Raw genomic sequence first — 22500 nt, 5'->3', positions numbered from 1 at the left:
ATTGAAAACTGAAAATTACACATTTTGTGCCTTTAAACAAGGTTTTTCACTAAAATGTACGTGGAAATGTGTTTTCCTATGAACATCAAAGATGTTTAGCCAAAAACCAAAATTTCGATAAAAGTTGTCAAACTGGTGAAAAAATGCCTTTTTCTTTTATTTCTTTATTTTGACGAGTGCCTGATTTCACCACGATACCTAACATATGTAAAGCGAGGGAGATTCACGCTGGAACCGCTCATAGTATGGCTATTGAAACAGAAATACATGTTGTAATATTGCTTCTCGTTTCCGGTCAATCCCACTATTTCGCTTGCAATGTGGCCTCACCAAGGCCTTCTCATGGCCTCATCCAAACAGTGGTCTGTTCTACGTTACGGCAGAGGCCAGTACTGTCGTGGAGAGGATGATGCTTTTGGGAATACAAAAGGGAAGCGGAAAATCTGGCATCCTTGCAGGAAAGAACGTTCAACCTGATGTGCACTGGCACAATCAGTGGAAAGACCCTCGGCGACATTTTGGAGAGAGCAACGGAGCTTTAATGGACATGTCCGTAGTGCAGGGATATTGCTTCCTGAAACAATGAACAATGAACAATGAACGTTACAGAATACATGTAGTAATTACCTCCATGGCATTAACAATATTCACGTCGTCCTTAGCACTGGCCTCGAAATACTGGAGATCGTTTTCGTGGGCAAACTTGAGGGCTTCATCGGTGCCCACTTCCCTTCCTTCATCTTCATCAGCTTTGTTGCCCACCAGAACCTGAAAAGAAGGGAGGGGAAGTTTAGAGAGGGGAAGGGAAATGGGGAGGGGAGGGAGAGGGGTAGGTGTAAAAACGAGGAGGGGAGGGGGTGGAGAGAGGGGTAGAGGCAGAGGAGAGGGGAAAAGTAGAGGCAGAGAGGGGAGAGAGAAGGGGAGAAAAAGGGGGTGGGGTTGGAGGACAGAAATGTAAAAAGAAATGTAAAGAAGGGAGGGGAAGTTTAGAGAGAGGAGGGAGGAGAATGGAGGGGAGATGAGCAGGGGAGTGGGAGGGGGAGGGAGAGTGGGAGGGGAAGAGGAGAGGGGGAGAGGCAGAGGAGAGGGAGGGAGGCAGAGGAAAGGGGAGACCCAGGGGGGGGAGAAGGGGGAGGGGCTAGTGGACATAATTTTTTTTTAATAGTGCATAATTTTAAAATGTCTTTTCTTAAAGGGGACTCCAAGAATTGGAACATGACACTTTCAAGATATTACTCTCGTTGGCTGACACAAAAAACGAGCTCTTTTCGTGTGTGAAAGACAAATTAATATACTAGATTTTTAACATGTCCCGCGCGCTCATATGACAGCAGTAGCGAGCGCCGGAAAACACTTAACAAATTATTTTTAAAAAAGAAAAGAATCCAGGACTGTCACAGGAAATTCGGAACTGTTGGAAAGACTGCATGCCTATCAATGCAAACCCGGGCTGAAATGGATACAATCCAAATAGCAAGGGATACTCGATAAATTGAATTGAACTCACCTCTTCTGTTTACAATGGCAAAGCCCCTGATGGAATCAATAGGGATGGTGTTATCATTGAAATTTGACAAGAAGGAGGGAGACAAAATCTAAAAAGAGAAAAAAAGAACGTTCCGATACGTGTGCATTACCAAAGATAGTACATAACAAGATGGGCCACTCGGCCAAAAAAGTGTCCGCCGGAAGTCCGCTCTTTGCTTCAGATGGCGTTGCAGTCTGTTTGAAGCTCTCTTTCTTTTTTTCCTGAAGAAGAATAGGGATAGCACCTCCTTGCGTGCGCAGATCGACTGCTGTTCATCAGCAGTTCGGGTTCGTTCAGTGCGGAGTTTTGGGGTTTTTAAATATTTAATGACCTCTCGCCTTTCATTCTAAAGTCAAATTTAAACGAAGAAAACAATCACCCCTTCCTCCGGAAGACGTTTTTTGTCAGCGTAACCATTTTTTAAAAAAGCGTTCTTCCGAAATGTATCCAAAAACTAGCTAATTTCACTTTGATTTTTTAAATTCAAGTAGGGTAACTCTGTTCGCAAAGGGTGCGCATTTGCGAAGAGGGCGCCACCGAATTTTGAGGACACCTTTTTAACTGGCTCAAAGAGAGAAGTGGCCCCTCTTGTTATGTAGACTCTTTGGTATTACTTACAATAGTGGTATCGTCATTTGAAAACGATTGAATTTGCGTCAGCCAATTGGAGAGGTGTAAAAAGCTAGGCCTCTTTGTGACGTCAAACATAAGCACAACTCCGTGACCTCCTCGATAGTATGAGGAAGTCATGCTCCGAAAACGCTCTTGACCAGCTGTGTCCCACACCTGCAATTAGAAAGAGCTATTTGGGCCCCCTTTCGATGAAAGGAATGATCGGTGCATTAACATCAACTGTAAGTCATTGGCCTACTATGTTTACACTCTACTGGAATGAAGCAATACATCTTGAGAGAAAAGTGACACATGTCATGTGTTTTCAAGTTGCCAAACAGCCGAATTTAGCACCAAGTAAAAAAAGAAAACATGAGTCTGGATCTGTACGAGTCGCACACTTAAAATAGTGCTCAGTATTGCGCGACAATACGCGATAGCAGTGGCGGTGGGTGGACCAAAATCTGGGTGGGGCTTAGGTTGCTTTCACTTCTTTACCACCAAATAGCAAACAATAAGAACAAAACAGTGGTGATTTTTCCATACTCACCGCGAGCCACGGCATTTTGAGAACCATTCAAACGAGAAGAGTCACCTTTGTCTTCCTTCTCTTTGTTCTACGTTAAATTCTTCTTGATGCTTCACCTCCAAACTTCTCTAATTGATTTTCTTCTGATGAAAAAGTTGCCTCAAAAGTGGTTTGGTATGATTAATAACTGTTAAATCTCAGCGGCACACACAACAAACATGTATACACAGCACTCCACGAGCTGGATTAGGCCGTGTAGTCGAGGAAAGTAGATAGCACCTAACAAAGGTCCAATGGGAGCGTAGGTAACTGTGTCACTGGGGGAAAGTGTGTCGTAAACGTTCACCCCATTGTCAGGACTGGACTGCGTGAACCCTCTGTGCAGTGTTAGTTTTTTCAAGTCTTCTGCCTTTTTACAAGAAGAGTTTCATTAACGAGGGTCAATGGGAACCGGCTCATCTTTGCTGAGCCCTAAAGACATTTGATTGGCTGTTAGGTTACTATAGTTGTAAGCGGTGGCAACAGTGATTGGATAAACGAGCAAGCCAACAAGTTGATCACTCTGTGTTCATTGCGTGCGGTCATAACGGTTTCAATTGCTTATTTCGTTATTTTCTTTTGCTTTGGGATAGAGTTGCGGGGCTCAAGCCCGTGAGCCCTTCACTACCCACCGCCACTGCGCGATAGTATCGAACGGAAGTACGACTTGAAATAAACAAACCAGGCGGATTTTCTAAAATTACAGAGACAGAAGCGTCGGCCTACAAAAGCGATCAGCGAAATAAAGAAATTTAACTTATTGCAGCAAAACTTTTTCAAAACTGAAAAAACGAAGGGCGTCATGATTAGGAGAATATTTTAAAGAATCTTTTAGCGAAAACCGCACGTCGATCGATGCAGCCATTAAAAAGCCTTTTGAATAGCAAAATTCGGCCACCACAAATAGATAATAGAAGATATAACTAAAAGTAAGTAAATTTCGACTGAACATTCTAAAAACTAAAGAGCGTCTTTCGCGCATGACGTCATATAATAAAATGGCGTCCTTTACGTTGCCTCGCGGAGAGTGGAGACCTCTGGATATATATGCATACAGTAGTACGGTCAAAAAGATGGTGGCGCAACTTATTGTCAAACTTCCCAGGAAGTTGAGGTTGTTTCAGAATGCTTTCAGGTCTGCTGCGGTAATAGTATAGATTGTGAAGCGCATAGAGCTTGCTGCTGAGCGGGGATTTGCACTAAACAAATGCTATAATATACTGACGGTCATTAAAAACGCACCATTTTGGATTTACCACATTTTGCTTGAAAATGTATCCCGTGACATCAATTGAGGTTGACAAAAGTTCACAGGCAACAGAGGTTACCGATCACACAAAATTTGAAGTTCCCAGTTCAAAACTGTCAATTCGCACGTGCAACACGCAAAAATTCGATGTGTCGACCTCAAAATTAAACTTTGTTTAGCGAGACATATTTTTTTGGCTGTTACGGGGAGATTTTATTCGCCCAACACAAAAACTGACATTGTTTACTCTGCGCGACGGATTTTTTCTGCGTAAATAATGCCGCGACTTTCCTTGCAAGAACGTGAAAGGGCCATTAGAATGCTCCAAGCCGGAATGGCAGCACGGCAAGTTGCCAGGCGCATGAACTGTAGCCACTCGACTGTTGTTATCCGGTTGTCTCAATGAAATGCAGCTACTGGATCTACAGCAGATCGGCGACGGAGCGGCCAACCATAAGTTACAACACCAGCGCAAGACCGTCACATTCGCCAACGTCACCTTCGTGACCGTTTCCTGCCAGCACGGGACACAGGTCGTCAAGTGGTTGGTCGGTGTGGACCAGTATCTGAATGGCAAACAACATTGATGTCCTGCCTTGGTCATCACTGTCTCCTGACATGGCACCAACTGAGCATGTGTGGGACGAGCTTGGCCGAAATTTGTCCCGTGGAAGACCTCTACAGAATCTCCAAGAGCTGAGGCGTTCTTTGACAAATGAATGGGTACAGATTCCACAGATGTTCTTTCAGACTCTTGTCAATTCCACGAGAAGACGCTGCCAATCCTGTATTCAGGCCAAAGGAGGACATACACGATACTAAGGCAAGTGTTAAAAATTCAATTTACCTCTCTAATTTTTTAAAGAACTTTTGTTACTTCATGCTTTTGTGCCCGCGGTGCCATTTGACCTTTTGATTTCATTTCAGCTGTGAATATTCACAAAATTACCAAAGAATGCAATGGTATATAACCTGTTAAAAAAAAAAAAACACATCACCATTATTTGATTTGTTTTGTAAGTGGTGCGTTTTTAATGACCGTCAGTATAGATAATTGTTGCTGAAATGTTTTCACCTTTTGCATGGGTCCTTTCAATGTTTGTTTTTTTCAGATATCAACCTCGTGTCTTTTGCGTTCAAGCATGAAGACCCCAACCTTTTCACCACAGACAGCAACTAACCGACACAATGTATGAGCTTTAATTTATTATTGCCTGCTTTTGTTGCCCTTTTATTTCTCACCTGTAGTTTAACGACCTCGTTTTTGGCAGTTTCCACAACTTTCACTGCAAAATCTACTCCTATGGTCGCTGAATACTGTGGTGAGAATGTATCATCTGTGAATCTGGGGAACGAAATTTTAAAAAACCCAAAAACATTAATTATGGGGAAAAAAGGGGGGGAAAAAGCCAAAGAATACACTGAATGATCACTGAGGCAATAGGTTGAGGTATCAAATACAGCAAAATGGACTGAGAAGGCCTGTGTCTGTCTGTCTGTCTGTCTGTCTGTCTGTCTGTCAGTCTGACTGTCTGTGTGTCTGTCTATCTGTCTGGATGGATGGATGGATGGATGGATGGATGGATGGATGGATGGATGGATGGATGGATGGATGGATAGATGGATGGACGGACAGACAGACGGATGGATAGATGGATGGATAGATAGATAGATAGATGGATGGATGGATGGATAGATAGATGGATGCATGGATGCTTCGGTAGTGTAGTGATTAGACCGGACTTGTAATCGTGAGGTTGAGGATTCGGGAGTTCCAGCCTTACACCTGGCGCTGAGTCCTTTTATAAGAAAGTCACTTTACATGAACTTTCTTCACTTCACCCAGGAGTGAATGGATAGCCAACCATAGGCAGCAATTAAAGCTCATGTCAGTATGTTACTGTTAGTGTTTTAGCGCCTGTAAAATAGCAGCTTGTACTGTATGCTTCCCAAAGAGTTGAGACTGTTTAAGAATGCTTTCAGGTCTCATCTTTTACTTTTAGTAAGGTTTTACGGCGCTGGCAACTACATACGGTCATATTAAGAGCGCCAAGGGGTGGATATCAACAGACAAACCCAAACGGGGAATCAGGCTTACTCTGCTCTCATCTCTAGCCTCAACAGCACAAAGTCTGATTCGACTATCAAGGTACCCCAGAAATAGCAGTTCACAAGAGAGTGACAAACATACAAAAGAAGTAGAGGGAAAATGACGATAGTAAGGATGAGGGAAGAAAAAGCAGCAATACCCCCTACGTTTTTCCGGCACAGTAGGAGCATGACTTTGATCAATCAGCGCCCATTTACATTTCTACTGTGCATAAGAACATATTAATATCCCCCCCCCCCCTTTAGGAATGGCCTAAAGACAATTTCAGTCAGAAGCACTGCACGGGGGGGGGGGGGGGGGGGGGGGGGACGTTTCAGGTCTGCTTGGGGTTAATAATAATAATAATAATAATAATAATAATAATAATAATAATATAGAGATTGTAAAACGCATAGAGCTTGCTGTTGAGCAGAATTTGCTTCACACAAATTTTAAATCTATCTATCTATCTGTCTGTCTGTCTGTCTGTCTGTCAGTCAGTCTGTCTGTCTGTCTGTCTGTCTGTCTGTCTGTCTGTCTGTCTGTCTGTCTGTCTGTCTGTCTGTCTGTCTGTCTGCCTGCCTATACCTGCCTGTTAAACAAAAGAGCTGACAAAATGTTTTAACAAGGGGAACTTTTGAGATATTGTAACCATCCCCAAACAAACACCATTAAAATCAAAAGCCTATTATTTACTCTGGGGCATACTATCACTATCACTCAGCAGAAGAAAAAGCGACACATGAACAGCGACTTGTAATATTGTTGATAGGGGCGTTAAACCTCTATACCATTTCACCATTTTCACAGCTACTTACGAAATCTATAGTGAGCACAAGACAGGAAAATGAAAGTTTAACTTGAAGAATAGGCAAGACCTTATAATACATGTAAATAGTAATGCTCATACATTGAGAGGTGAGCAGTTTTGCTGAGCCACACTCTGTCACGGGGCGAATTAACTTGCCTATTACCCATAGAAAAGACCTTGCCTCGCAGATTGCTATTCTGTCGGTAACCTTTCAAATGGAAACTCCGGGGCCAGATTTGCTCATTTTTACAAGAATGCTTGCAAATCTTGACATTTATGTTCAATTCGTTTCCTGTGTACTCATTTTCATTAAAGTCGACTAGGCTACGGATGGCTTGATGTCGTCGGGTGAGTGATTAATCAACTGCCCCAAGGTTCACCTTAACCGTCAGGACAACACAATCAAGGGAAATAACAAATAATATGATTTATTAAAATATATAATAATGTATATCATCCCCTGCTCATTTTAATAGGTCAACACAGAGTGGCGCTACTTATCCTCAAATATCTTTTTGACGGGCGAAACAATGTCACTCATACTTTGCACAATAGTTTGTATAAATTTGAATCAACTCAATCATATTTTCCCACAACAGTTCAGGCTAGACTTTTTCAAAAATCAACTTTTCTTCATAAATATTTATAAAATACCGGTACAACAAATCTCCGTCACTCAGAAAATAGAAGTGTTCAGAACACTTTCAGTTTCTCTCACATGCATTGTACATCATGCATAAAAATATCGCCTAAGTAATAACTGCTCATCAATGACACTTTTTAGTGGCAACATTTTAGCCCATGCATAAATGCGATCTCAGGATACAAAATGACAAATAAAACTGTAAAAAAAAAAATGTTTAATTTAAAAAAGAAAGTGATGAGATACACCATGATATTACGGTGAGGGGGAGTAGTGGACTAATATTGCGATAGGAAGGTGCCAAGGAGGGATGATGTCATCATTCTCGACTTTATTAGACACGTAGTGGTAAGAATGTGTGATTCTTCAAACAAACTTCGGAGATTATCACAAACTCATTTCTTGCTGGTGGAATGTTTGGCAGGCTACTAGGTGTTGGTTTGCTCAGGAGGCCTAGCTTCCGTTCTAAAAAGGGTTTTCCCCTCTTGGTCCTTCACTAGTACTTCAGGTTTCCCACATTTTCCTGCAAGAGTCTTTGTAGTCTGGTAAAGGATACGCATGCGCCCTCCTGCCGCTGCTTCCTCTGCTCTCTCTCTCTCTCTCTCTCTCTCTCTCTCTCTCTCTCTCTCTCTCTCTCTCTCTCTCTCTCTCTCTCTCTCTCTCTCTCTCTGCCAGCCTGTTCATGCATTCCTCTTTGTCTTTTCTTAGTGATCTCTTGACACATTTAGCTGTTGTACAGTACTGACCCAATGCATCCGCTCTTGATTCTCTTATTCTACATGTATTCGCTTCTGCCTTCAGTTGTCTTCTAATCCTAATCAAATCCTATGAGCGTTGGCTAATCCATTTCTTAAGCTCCAATTTTTTCTCACCGAGTACTTCTTGATAGGTAAAAGTAAAGATTTTTTTTTACCTTGGCCCAGCGCATCTCCACCTCCATACATTCCCTTATACATATACTCAGAGGCTAAATGAAACGTAAAATTTTCATCTTCGTAAAAGCTCAAGCGAAAGTTTCCACAGGTGAGTACTGTTTACATGTTCCTCTAAAGCATGACCTGAACCTGCTAGACTGGCCTAATTCGAACAGTGCAATACAGTACCATGATTGGCCGTTTATGCAACGAACAAAATAATCAACTAACACAGCTCACTTGTCAAATCTTTCACCCCTACAACAGACAGACAGACAGACAGACAGACAGACAGACATTTATACCTACCGGTACACCTTTATGTTTGTGTGTGTGTGTGTGTGTGTGTGTGTGTGTGTGTTTGTGAGTGAGTGTGTGTGTGTGTGTGTGTGTGTGTGTGTGTGTGTGTGTGTGTGTGTGTGAGTGTGTGTGTGAGGGTGAGAGAGAGTGAAATAGATAGAAAGAGAGAGTTCGACATCTATACAGCACTCAACCTGGATTAAATAACTGTAACTAAGGCTCTGGGTGCTTTACAAATACAAGTTGCAACACATAGAGCAGTACAACATTGTTCTGATTTAAGATCTAGGTGTATCTTAATTAATCTTTAAAAACACCATCTATCTGACATAAAGGGTCGAATAAAAATAATTGATTTGATCTTCCACACTGACTTGGATTAGAGAGTTGGTCAATTAATTCCTCAATGACGTTGAACCAAATGCTGCATGATATTAATCTACTACTATAACAGGGGCCTAGGCTTGACGTTTGCTAAGGAACTGATCTGTGTGATCGCCTTGCCTTATTAATTTATAATATTATTTACATTAGATATCTCATCTTGTGGGGCCCTGATGCTGGGCATCCACAATTTTTTGTTGTTGCTTTGTTGTTGAATTATGCAAATCTTTATTATTATGTTATAATATTATAAAAATGTGTTACAGGCCCTACGCAGCCCAGACAATCCAGGTAATACATATAGCAGGAGGCTGGCTGCTTCTGCCATACATGCCAGAGCAAACAAAGACTGTATTCTTGCAAATCTCAGCAGACAGAAAACCAGCTGATCAATGAAATTGCTTTTCACTGTGGGAATCGAACTCACGTCAGATTCAGATACAACGCATCTGCTCCAGTGACAATTTAAGTGATGAACAGGTTTAAGTTTTTAAAAACGCCGTGGCTGCCCGTACGGGACCGTACGGATAAGAATAGTGGCTACCCGTACGGGACCGTACGACAAGAAAATATTCTATTCGTACGGCGCTTTTCGGTTTTGCTAACACTGGACATACAGACTTTACTTTTCATTTCCCGTGCAACGAGTCATTTTCACGTACTGAAATCTTGTCACATTCTGAAGTTGATTGAAGAGCTTCAGTCTTTGGTAGATAGATCTGTACATCACAGAACCGATTATGTAACAGCAGCCTTCTGTTGGTCATCACAATTTATGGACATACTTTGGGAGCCTAACATACTTAATCACCAAAAACAATGTAACGTGCTAAAATTTTTACCTGTTTCTACTGAAGGAAAACAATGCTTTTGGCCTTAACTTCCAGCCATTAATAAGCTTTCTGGCTCTTCATCCACTACCAAATATGATGAAGTTATAAAGTAAAGGTACTGAAATTGGACATACGCTGCGATGACCAACAGTATAAATTTTAGGATTGCCGTACACGTGATGCATGGCACAAAAAGCACTTGAGAGGCCGTTGGGAGATGGCTTTGATATCTAGTAATCACCAAACATCTTTGTTTTGCTTGATTACAAGAATTATGAAGGAAATGAAAGAACTTCATAAGACCACCATCTGTGACCTACTTTTGAGGCAAGACCAAATCACAACATTTGATTCATTCAAAGAAGAAATAAAGGATTTAAACTTAAACCACACAAAAGAATTGCAGATTGTTTCAGATGTCTCTTTAGTCATTTTCAGAGGAAATAAATCATGGTGAAACCATTTAAATTTAACTTTAAAATTGTTATTTTTATAGGGTTTGCAAGGATACACCATATCATATCACGCTTCTATGTTGTCAACTTCAACACTTGAGGGATGGTCTTACTACTCTTACTGTTTGCAATTACCCTTTTTTGAGTATACATTGATGGGAGAAGGATCGAAGCTGTGTTATGGGACATTTTTTTCACAATTGTATTTGTATGCATACATAAGCATTTGTTCCTAACTGTAATTAAATGTCCATAGCTTATTTGGAAACCAATACATATGTCTGGATTTCTATACTGTGTGTGTGTGTGTGATGGATATGAGTCTTTGTGTGATTATAGCTAATTTTCCCTTACACATACAACTTTACAAGACATACAAGACACAGTCCAAACTAGCATCCACAGGAGCCTCAATGGCAAGAAACAATGGTGAGAGATCTGGCATCACGGAAAATTGCAAAATGAAACCCCAAAACTTGCACACAAAAAATGCAAGAGAAAAAGCCAAAAATTGCGGCCAAATTTGCAAAAAATTGCAAGCCCCCCCACCCCACCCCAAAACAGTTTCCAGAATTTTGAAGAATTTGCGGAAAAAGAATGCATGAAATATACCATTGTTTTTTCCATACACACTACTAATTATAATCTTTTGAGATTAGCCAAAGAAAAAACAAACCTAAATAAACTAAATTGGTTTCTTTTTCAATATTTTGAAGAATTTTTTCCCCAAAAATACATTTCTACAAAATTAAAAATTCATTAAAATTAGCTACAACAAAACCTTCCTAGTCCCTGGGGTTCCTTCAATTCTCCTTGAAAATTGGATCTTTCCTTAAAAATGGTGTTTTGATAAAAATTTGAAATAGCCAAGAGAAAAGAAGTGGTAATGGTGGAGGTATTGGTAGCAGTAGTAGTAAGTAGTAGATCTAGTAGTAGCAGTAGCCAGTGACACAACTACTGATCCTCTTCCTTTATTTCATCCAGTTTTATGCCTCTGATTGCTTCATTTCATTCATAAATATGTTCACACACGATCAACACACAAAGAGAAAGATCGTTTAAGTAATGAGGGCGTCCTTGAAACGCGAGAGAGATGGGAAGGGGACTTTTATTTTTTAAGTTTAGAATCTAAACATGAACCTGCTCAGTCCAAAGAGAGAGTGCGAGTTCTTACGGTAGGCTTACTCTCGTTGCTGCTTAGTCAACTTAGTGCTAAGTGCTACTAGATCTAGGCCTACCGACAAAGCGGAAGTTAACGATACTGCCGTACGAATAGAATATTTTCTTGTCGTACGGTCCCGTACGGGTAGCCACTATTCTTATCCGTACGGTCCCATACCGACAAAGCGGAAGTTAACGATACTGCCGTACGAATAAAATATTTTCTTGTCGTACGGTCCCGTACGGGTAGCCACTATTCTTATCCGTACGGTCCCGTACGGGCAGCCACGGCGTTTTAAAAATCTAGATCTAGATCTAGTAGTCTAGTTGGCAGGTTTGCACAAAACTTTTCTCTCCATAAATTCAGAACTGTTCTATTATCACGAACCTGCGTAAAAAAGAGGTTTTCCCCACGGTTTCATCGCCGACGATAATGATCTTGAATAGATAGGTTGGAGGCTTGTCGTTATTTGGGGGGTTTCGCTGAAGTGTACCAGCGGGCCGGAGTTTTTCCTCAGGCTCAGCTGGTTTGTCCCAGTTTGGACCTACCATTATGTACAGAGAAGTCCTAAAGTACACAAAATGTCTTTTTAAATCCCACAAAAATCAAGTTTATTTACTCAACGCATTTGTGGTCTCTTGAAATAATAAAAACGATGCAGCTATCATCCTGACAGATGTTTAGAAATGCAAGATGTTGCTTGGTAGTTATAAACAAATGGGAAAGCACTCTAATTATACATTTGCTGATTTGTCTCCCGTTTTACTCTGTGATATTTTCTTTCGTTTCCTATATTGTGACCCCTGACAAGTTTTGCAAATAGTTGAACTCCTCTGCTATAGAAAAGGTTACTTCCTTTTTAGTCGTGGTCGTGCGTGTGAACGAGTAAAGTTTTCAGGTACCTGAGATTTTAGTTTGTTTTTACTTGTTGAATAAACTCTGATTTTGCCCTTATTATTTCTGTTAAACCATGAACGCGCCTATGACAACGTTTTGTTTTATCATGAATACTTAATTTCGCTTCGTAAGTCCAGGTACACTCGCAATGCCGGTCACAAACTTCTTGGTAACTCACCGTGCCAGCCGCTAGCGGTATGCAGACTCACCGGCTCCTCACTTGTGCCATCTTCAGCACCATCTTGCTGTCGTATCCCCCCCCCCCCCCCCCCCCCCCTCTTTCCCTTTCTCTGTCATGACTCACATTGGCTCCATGGATCCCGGCTCCAGACTCACCAGCTCAACAAAGTAGATCTAATGTCAAAGAAGTATTAAATTACTCTCACATTAGAAACTATTCTCACCCGCCCGGAAGTTCTCGCAAGAAGATCAACTCCTCCCCTCTTCTCTCTCTCTCTCTCTGTCTCTTTCTGAATACTGTCTATCGGTGTGGACGATCAAATTGACCAAAACAAAATTTTTAAATGATGTTAAAACACAAAAGTAAATTAATTTGGTTGTCTACAAAGATGCTACAGGCTACAGCTATTTAACTTTTCGAATCGAGCCGAACTACGCGGGTCGCCATTTTGTTTTGCCCGCAAATTCTCGCGCTACTCCTCTCTCTCTTTCTCTCTCTCTCTCTCCACTGCCCACAGACAAAATTGTACGCTTTTAGTAGGCTACAGTTGTAACGGAACGTTTGTTCACGGCACAGAATTCTACAATTTTTCTGTTATCACAGTGTAGAATTCTGTGGTTTAGGGTGAACGCAAAATTTGGTGAACGCGCACCGGGTGAGAATAGCCACAAGACTCGCCTGCACTATTCTCACTCCGGGTGAGAATAGAGGTGGCCCTCACATTATTAGATTTCTTTCAGATATGTGTACCTGCCAGTTGCCAGTCAGTATCATCAGTCATATGAAGGAAATTTCAAAACTGAGTAACATTATTTAAAAAAACTCACTTTTTCCCTACAATTTAAAACAAGAATAAAATAAATATGACCGTATTTGACGAAAATGCAGAACTTTTAATTGTGCGAGGTTAGGAAACACACAAAGGTGAAAATGGCCTCCGAAGTTGAGCAACAAGCCAACATGTTTCCATAGCAATGGGGGTCTTAGAATTGAGATAGCGGTTTGAAAGGTATAGATCTAGAATCTAGATCTAGTCGTTTATTTTTGTCTTAAATGAAGCAGAAGACATCAAACTTTCAATTGATCCAAAAAAACAAAAACGTCATGGGAAAGCCACTTTTTTGCCTTTCGAGCCTCGTAGTTGATACAGTGGAACTCGGATTCAACGAGATCACCGGGCCTGACCTAAAATCTCGTTCAATCCGAGTGTTCTTATAGTAAACACGAGGTTTTGTGTAGATAATTACAGGCACTGAGCAAATGATGTATAAAGAGAAGTCACAAGTAGTATTTGAAATGCCTACATATTATGATTATGAGCTGTGTGATAAAAAAAAGACAGATTCGCTCAAATACACATATGCCTGTGTCATCTCCATTGTTTACCAAAAAGTTGTGTTGCTGTGTAGAGCCTAGCATACAACAACTTTTGATTCCATAGACCAGCGCACAATTCATTACGTAGATCTATGTGCGAGTGCCAACAACGCATGTGTTGGTATGAAAAAAGGCCGCTGCTTGGTCTCATGCATTCAGATAAGTGAATAATGGTTCACAATGCAGGTGCAATGGATGGTTTCGGGAATAGATAAAGTTCGTTGTGGGAGAAAAATGAGCGAAGCCACGTCTGCGGGGGCTGTTCACCCTGGAAGCGACCTCGTTGAATCCGAATTCGCTGATTTAAGTGCTCGCTGAATCCGGGTTATTTTTATTGATTTTAAAGAAGAAAAAACAGGGAATCTATCTCATCTCGTTGAATCTGAGTTCCACTAATAGCACACTGCGTCTTACGACATATTGAGCGGGGCAGACAGATATGCAAATGTTCAGGAAGGATTCATTAACCCTATCCAATCCACTATGACTATCCGTATGCCCTGGGGTCATTTTGTACCCCCGGAGTTGTATTGTTCACATTTTAGAATACTTCTAGATCTAGTTCTAGTACGAAGATCTCTTTGAAACTTTCAGTAGGCCTATTTCTAAAAAAATCATTTTGACAGACTGCTATGCAAAGCGTAGGCTACGACTACGGATCGGATTAACGAGTAAATTTCTTTGATTTTTGTAAATCTAGGTGTTTAGATTCTAGTTTCGTTCGTTTAAGTCCAAAGATGAATGCCAGAGACTCTGAATTGCCAGAAAATCAAGATTCAAGCAAAGAATGGCGCTTTTTCGGCAGTTCCCACCCCCTAATTATTATTTGCCGGTTTGGGCCCCAAGAGTCAAGAGTAGGCTAGGCATGCCCCCCTGAATTTTACCATGTAAGACTATTTTGATGTTTTGCGATAAGGTTGCATCCCTGTTCTTTGTGTTGCCTATTTGGTCATCAAGACTTCCGAATTTCTTCTCTGGATGTAAACAAATGGATCGTGGGCTTTACCGAACGGAACTACAAGATGCACCTAAATATCCTCTTTGGAAAGTGGTGGCACAGAGTTCCCCACATTGTAGGCCTATGGATACGATAGTAAAACACGACGTACGGATAGGGTTAATCAAAATAAATTGAAATGGGTTTCTTTATATGGACATTAAATGTGTTGAGCCGAAAGTAAAGAATTTTTAAAAAATTGCCAAACCTGCGAAAAAATGCCGATATCTTCAATTTCATTATTTTGACGAGTGCCTGATTTCACCACGCTGCCTCACATGTTTGTTTGTTTTTTTTCTTGTTTCCAGGCTCAGACCACCCACATACTGCTCCATAATGGCCAACCCCCTTGCTCTTGAAAATGTCTGGCTGCAACAGCAAAAGTTTGAGGATGCCAATAGCCTGTACATCCGTCTTCAGTCTGGTACCCTTAACTCTTCACAGGTGATTATGTGCTGATGCTTGCTTCTCTTTTTGTTACTGAAAATTTCATAAATTATGATGGGGTGTTTTTGCTGAAATACAGGTAAAGTGTAGCACTACTGTACCCAATCTGCATCCTGGTACGTAGGGACAAATGTCGTGTGTTCTGCGCACTGGGTGGGTGGAAAGCTCTCCAAATGTTTAAAAACCAATTCTGATAAGATCTGTAAGTTAATATTTTATTTTGTAGCATTTGTGGTATTCATTTGGGTTTCCCTGATTTTCAAGCAAAAAAAAGCGACAGTGGCAGAAATGGATGTTTGAATATTACATTGGAAGCTGCTAGCAGTCTCGATCGGGAAGAAAAATCGCTTTTGTTGCCGCCTAGAACTTTTCAGTGATGATCTGATAACTGCAGGGTATACGTAATAACATAATATGGGTGCAATATGCAAATTAATCAATAGTCGTCGTTCTCCTGTCACTTGTGAGGGAAAAAAACAGAAAAATCAAGCATCATCCCAGTCAAAATTGGAGTTAGTCAGGCCAGTCATCATGAGAGGTCGTTGAAACTGCTTCATCCGGGCATTCTCATTGCATGACCTGTCCTCATATGAGTAAGGCATGTGTCGTGGACCGGAGGCTGTCGGGGTCACCAAAGTTCATTTTCACTTGACATCCGACACTCAAAGCGCTTTTAAGCACAGGACTTTGATTTCAAAAGATACACTTTGGTTACTTGATGCAATACCAGAGGATGACAACTGAGAACGAAATTCTAGATTTGATGTGAGTTTGTGCTAGATAGATAGCGAGCATAGTTGCAGGCCTTTTTGTGAAATCCTGAGCTTGTTATTGCACAGAAGTGTGTGCATGTTATCGGATAGGTTATTATAGCTTCTAGCTAGCTATGTTGTAGCTATTTTTTCTTAAGATTGTCAAATTTTCAGTGTCACTACAACATCTTGCGCTCTCCTAGTTCTTCCAACTTTTACACATCGAAGTTGCTCCCTTTCACTTTTCCTCACTTTGAGTCTCCTTTATAATAATAAAAATGGATTACATGTATATAGCACTCTATCCCATACTAGTAGAAGCTCTGAGTGCTTTACATCAATGATCAATCACACGGTCACTAAGCGATTCTCACAAGGTAAAATATTTCACAGTTACAAGAAAAACCAGTTCAACCACATAAAGAACTTTCACAACCATACATTTATTAAGTACACATAAGGACAGCAGTAAAAGCAACACATATCAGCTCTTACTAACTAACACACTATAGCTAAGAATGAAACAATTGAGTCTTGAACAATCGCTGAAACGTATTAAGATTTGTTATTTCTCTGAGATCCTGGGGCAAGGAGTTCCAGGTTTAAAGGCCATAAATTAGAAACTTGATCAGCTTTTGTTCCTGTAGTAAGTTTTGTCTTGCACAATTTCTATAATCTGTGAATCCTGACACCAAAAGTGGTTTTTGACGATTGTTATTATAATCTACATGGACAAGATAATGTTAGAAGCAAAAGACATTCAGAACAACGCCAAGTTTGATGCAGTCTGCACTGTGGCAGAAAGGGTCATTGTCCATGCATTTTGTTAGTGCTTGGCCAGTATATTATATCGTCACTGGTGCAAGAACTTTCTTATTTTTACTTCATTTGTTGCTCACCCTGTTAGACAGGATAAAAAAGGTCAGGGTTTTTCTTGTGACAATGTGATTCAACGTGAATGAAGTGCTTCTTCTCAAAAAAGTTTTCATTACAGTACTTAATCTTACTGGGGTTCTCTCTGTGAGGCAGTGTGGGTGGTCTTTAACATAGTTTCTTTTGGTACAACCCTTTATGGCTCTGACTTCACAAGGGTTTCAGCGGGTGGTTGGAGGGTCCTCTGGTGTGGTTTGCTCCTTCTTTCCTATCTAACATGCTCTATCATCCTAATCTCTCCTCCTTTTTTGTGTTTGTAACTTGTTACTCTCTTGTCACACCTATAATTAAATTGGCGCACATGTATATGACCCTATTGTGTTGCGAGTGCGGTATAACTCTTGCTTTTTTAAACTAAATACAGGGGTCACAGAAGGAGACAGTTTCACTCTATGGATTTTGTGTGGTTGCCTAATGCTCTAACGTAGTTTTTTTCTTTCCTATCTAACATCTATCATCTTTAATTTCTCCTCCTTTGTATGTTACTATATTAATCCTCGGCTCTTGTATGACCTAATTGTGTTGCAAGTGCAGTAAAAAAAAATTTCGAAAGCTGATACTATCAAAAACTGGATTTTCTGCTTTTTCATTATATTTGTCTATTGATTTAGGGTTAGAGTGACTTTATGGAGCTCTTCATTTACTTTGAAAACCGCTGTGTTATTTTTTTGGTGAGAAATATAACATGTGTGGATTGTGATCTCATGCAATGTAAATAGTTACACCACAACAGTATTTTCCCCCTCCATCTTTGATGTGTGCTAACCCTCTTCTCTAATTATATAGTATTTTTTACTGTTGTTTTAGTTTCAGATGCAAAGGGGTTCGTTTGGGTAGGTGACTGGTTCGGGGATGTGATTGTTGTTCTTTTGTTTTCTCTTTATATATAGGTTAATAACATGGTAGCTTTTTTAAGAGCGTCCGAGTAAAGGAATGGATGGAAAACCATAATCACCGATGTCTGTCACAGATCTGGCAGTGGTTGATGATGATGGTGGATTAATTGGGTAGACTTCTGGGTCTTTAAATGTTACTAGAATGGGCACTGTCATGTTACCTTGGTTGGTATAGTTCTGGACAGTGGATGGGTGGCCCTGGTTTGAATCCCCAGCTTGTAACTGGTTCTTTCAGGGAGTTTTTAAAGCTCTTCATTCGTTTGGCTAGGTCCTATTGGAAATGAATGTTAAATTCGGAGGTCCCATCTCTTAGATACATACCCGTGTCTGTGTTGAAGTAGAATTAAATCTGTCATCTGTACGACATTCGTACATATACAATTCGTCCCTTCTCTGAAATGCTATTGGAGCTTGTCACCCTGACAGGTTCCTTGGCCCTACACCTGAGATATTTATCATAAGGCTGTGTGGTTTCTTGTGGGGATATATTTTGTGTCTGATCTTGTAGTGTAAAGATGTCTTTCTTTTTTTTTTTTTTAAGTAAAAATATAAACGATTTTTGGTACTTCATTGACATTTAGAATTTAGTGGGGATAATTCAACAATTCTTTTTACAACTTGAATGACACTGGTCAGCTATTTTTTTAACTCACTCTCTCAGATTTTTCTACTGACCAAAATTTAAGTTATTGGTTGGTATTCATTTTTTTTAATGAACTGTAGTGAGTAGTGTGTAGCAATGGTAATACCAAAAATCAGTTAATTATTTTTCTTCCTTTTTTATAGGCTTTTTTTTTCTTTTGTTACTTTCAAGTTACCAGTACTTTTTTTTTTACTTTTTATTTTCCTAGCAAGCCAGCAGTTCACTGGCTGGCGAGATAGCCCAAGTGAGACAAGATATACAGAAAGCTTTAAATAAACAGCCAGGGTCGGCAGTGAGTAGCTTCCTCTCACAGTCTGTGTTGTCAAATCTGTTGTACCTCATAAAACGCACATTTCATCGGTCATTGTGCTTTCACGCTTTTTTCATCCTTTTTATTTTTAAATTAAAGATCCTGGTCAGTTTGTTTGGTTGTTGTTGTTGTTGGGTTTTTTTTTGGTGGGTGTTGTTTGTTTGTTGTTATTTTTTGGAGGGGGGGGGGGTGTTCCCAATTTCTTTTCCCAGTTTATTTAAATAGATTTTTGTAGACTGTCAGATCTGGGGCAAAATTTGTCTAAATGAAATTTTTTCTTCCTCAAATCATGTAATGAAATTACTCACTCTTCATTTATATTTTGTTGAAGTATCTTCTTGGTGGTGTTTTTTTTTTTTTTACTTGTGTGAAAATTGAATAAAGCCATAGAAGACAGATTATTGTATACTTTTATGTTCACTTTAAATATATTGGGGTGTTTTTTTGTGTGTGTGTTTAAACGGGGGAGTGAGGGTTTGCTTTTTGGAGGCTTTCATTGTTTATGTATTTTGATAGTGTCTATGGAAATGATAGTTTTTTTCTTTGCTCCTGCATGTGTGTTAGTTTCCTGCATTACTTTTTCCTTTGCATGGGTTTAAATTTAAAAGCCAAAATGTCCACTCTTTTATTATTTCTGATTCAAAACTCTTTAAGAGCAGAGGGTTTAGAAATGGAGGACAGGACATCCATTGTAGGTTTGCTATCAGTCTAGTTTTGAGTATGGTGTTTCAAACATTGTCCCTTCTGTCATCACTGGCTCTAACTAGCAAGAAAGAAATGTCTCGATATTCTTTTCTCTCCCCCCCACCCCACCCTGTTTTGTTTCTGTATATTCAGAGCTAAGTTGTTGTGAGTAGTGTTGTCTACTCTTATTTTTTCAACCCTTTTCAGTTTTGCTATAACTATTATAATGGTCATAATCAATTCCTGGCGATCCAGAATCTGTTGTGGTTTGGTAAGGCTCTTCGACTTGCAACTTAGCACCAAAAATTGGTCAGCAAGTCAGCACAGCAGAAGCACAATGGAGGCCAGCTGGTGGCTTCCCAGAACCGAATCATTTCAGTGTTTCTCATGAGGTTCAGGGGTAGTAGCAAAAAATGCTTTTGCTTTTGATCTGCTGAGCGACGTATCTCAATGAAATTTCACATACAAAGACCTAGTGGAATGTTCTTATTTCTAAGCCTGCGCTAAAGGCAGGTGTGTCGGGCCGGTGAAAGCCGGTATGGCTCTTCAGGGGGGAAAGCCGGTAAAAGCCGGTACAGCAACATGACGGAGGGCCGGTTTAGGCCGGTATGGCTAAAAAAAAGTTAAGATGTGAGTTCAGTTTTCACCGTCTCTCTGCTGGGATGCTGCACCCTGCTAGGCTGATGGTTGCCCTGACAGGCAGGATGGAAGCTGCACTGCTCAGACTTGAATGGTCTGAATTCTGTCTCTGTGGGGGTAAAACACGATGTGTCAGTTCCTTGTAATGTACGAGATAGCTGTGTACCCGCCTGTTGGTGGATGCCTCATTCGGTCTTTTTATAGGCCATTGAAAGCATGCATGGCTTTGCCGTCAGTTTTATATCTTGTCGGAGAGATGTGAAACGATGTAAACTAAGTTATTTTTTAAAAAAGAAATAGTTCTTCAATTGTCTGCTGTCCAGTGTTTTTTTCTTATCTTTGTACAAATGTTGATTCTTTTTAAAACGTGATTTGTTTGAGGCTCTTTAACTGTTTGTGTGAATTTTGGGGTTTTATCACAGCAACTTATCTCGTTTAGAGCTACCCCATGTCATATTGAATCCTTATGTAAAGGTTTATCCTCTCTTCCCCCCCCCCCCATGCTCACCTCTGTTTGTAGACTGGTGTCTGTAGTGTTGTTGTTAGGCTCTTTTTGCTTTTCATGCAAATGATTTGTTTTTATTTATTATTTTATAAAATGTATACGTATTCCTGCTGGAGTTGTGTATCTCACTCCGTCTTGGTTGGTTGGTCCTTATGTCAAAGTGTCAGTGAAACAATTCTGATTTGTATGAAGTTTCACCTGAGCCTAGTACTGCAGAAGCATTTTTTTTTTCCTGGAATATATGAGTGTTCTAAAGGCTTGCAAGTAATGTTTCTAGTAAGTTCCAACGTTAAATGTTTTATAGTGTGGTTGAAGGGTGTCAGTCGTATGTCAGGCTTCTATCATGCTTCTTTTCTGTTTGTGCAATGTACCTTTTCAGTGAATGAGTGGAGAGTACCACTGGTAGTTCCTGCTTCTTGTCTTTCTCCCAGTTGTCTCTCAATTTCTATCGTAAATTTTCCTTGCACTAAATGAACGTTAGCTACTCAAACTCAAAGGTAGCTTTTTTTTCGTGCTAAATGTTTTTTTAAAGATTTGGCTGTCCTCATGCATATAATATGTTTCACTTTCTTGCTTAACTCAAAATATATTTTTTCTAGAATTTCTCTCTTCTTTTTCATTAACGTCATGTCTACAGTGTGACGATTAATGATTGCAGGCTTACCCACTGTCCTGGGCTTTCTTGGACTGTTGTAGATTTGGCAATCTGGAATTTCAGAGGATATTTTAGCCTCCACCTCTTTGATGGGCCAAATGTATTACATATATACTGTACACCTAAATCAGGCCTTCTTGTTGTATTTTTTGTCTTCCTTGTTACTTAATCTGATATTATAATGGTGCGTTTTGACCAAGTTGTCACGCCTTCAACTGCCTGATGTGGCCATTTTATAACACTTGAGACGTTTGCGGTGCTGAGGACTGGTGGATGAATACACAGATGTCGTAGATAGACCATGTGTTGCGAGATACTTTAGTACTTTGTTGTGTTGGTATTGTTTTCGTTGTGCTGGTGTCTGTTGATGATGAGTTGTTGGTGGGTGCTCTGGTGTGATATGCCCCTTCTTTCCTCTCACACATCTATCGTCCTTATCTCTCCTCCTTCTTTTTTTGTGTATGTTATATTACTGTCTTGTAACACATCTATTTTCTGGCACTTATATGACCTTATTGTGTTGCAAGTGCTGTAAAACTCTTACTAAAACGAAAAATGTCTTTTGATGGATGGACAAAAAGATAGACCAAAGTTGTACCAAATGTTGTCATGGAGTGTACAGGACATTTCCGACCACCCACGATAGTGTCAGTCCAGTGTCACTGACGACTGCGCCCGACCAAACCAGCACCTGTCTTGGTGGGTGGTTGGCGGGTGCTCTGGTGTGGTTTGCTCTTTCTTACCTATCAAACATCTATCATCCATATCTCCCCTCCTTCTATTTTGTGTTTGTTACTCTTTTGTAACACTTCTAGTCTTCTGGCGCTCGTATGACCTTATTGTGTTGCAAGTGCAGTAAAACTCTTACTAAAACTAAGCGTCTCTCTATTGTCCACAGGGAGGCAGTGGTGGAGACGCCTCTGTCTACAGTCGGCTGGATGCCTTAGAGAAAGAGAACCGGGAACTCAGGAAAAGTAAGTAGCCAGGAACGGGGGAACTTAGTTTCACTTTTCTGAAATGGCTGTATCCTATCGGG

At 40.4% G+C, this 22500-nt stretch overlaps 2 protein-coding genes across 2 annotated transcripts in view; one reads left to right on the top strand and one right to left on the bottom strand.

The window, feature by feature from the left end:
• The window catches only part of LOC101850084 (ras-related protein Rab-35), a 14363-nt gene extending 1921 nt beyond the window's left edge, over positions 1 to 12442 (bottom strand). Inside the window, exons 1-4 of the mRNA XM_005097968.3 lie at positions 11936 to 12442; positions 5200 to 5302; positions 2147 to 2314; positions 628 to 768 (exon numbers count right to left, since the gene is read on the bottom strand). Coding sequence (XP_005098025.1) covers positions 628 to 768; positions 2147 to 2314; positions 5200 to 5302; positions 11936 to 12099 — 576 coding nt within the window. The 5' untranslated portion in view covers positions 12100 to 12442. The remainder of the gene's footprint in view (positions 1 to 627; positions 769 to 2146; positions 2315 to 5199; positions 5303 to 11935) is intronic.
• LOC101849374 (elongation factor 1-delta) overlaps positions 1 to 22500 on the top strand; it is a 68766-nt gene that overhangs the window by 38720 nt on the left and 7546 nt on the right. Inside the window, exons 2-4 of the mRNA XM_035969682.1 lie at positions 15309 to 15444; positions 18880 to 18963; positions 22363 to 22438. Coding sequence (XP_035825575.1) covers positions 15337 to 15444; positions 18880 to 18963; positions 22363 to 22438 — 268 coding nt within the window. The 5' untranslated portion in view covers positions 15309 to 15336. The remainder of the gene's footprint in view (positions 1 to 15308; positions 15445 to 18879; positions 18964 to 22362; positions 22439 to 22500) is intronic.

The sequence above is a fragment of the Aplysia californica genome, unplaced genomic scaffold (assembly GCF_000002075.1).
Source record: "Aplysia californica isolate F4 #8 unplaced genomic scaffold, AplCal3.0 scaffold00169, whole genome shotgun sequence".
Taxonomy (NCBI): Eukaryota; Metazoa; Mollusca; class Gastropoda; order Aplysiida; family Aplysiidae; genus Aplysia; species Aplysia californica.
This window is presented reverse-complemented; position numbering and strand designations above follow the sequence as displayed.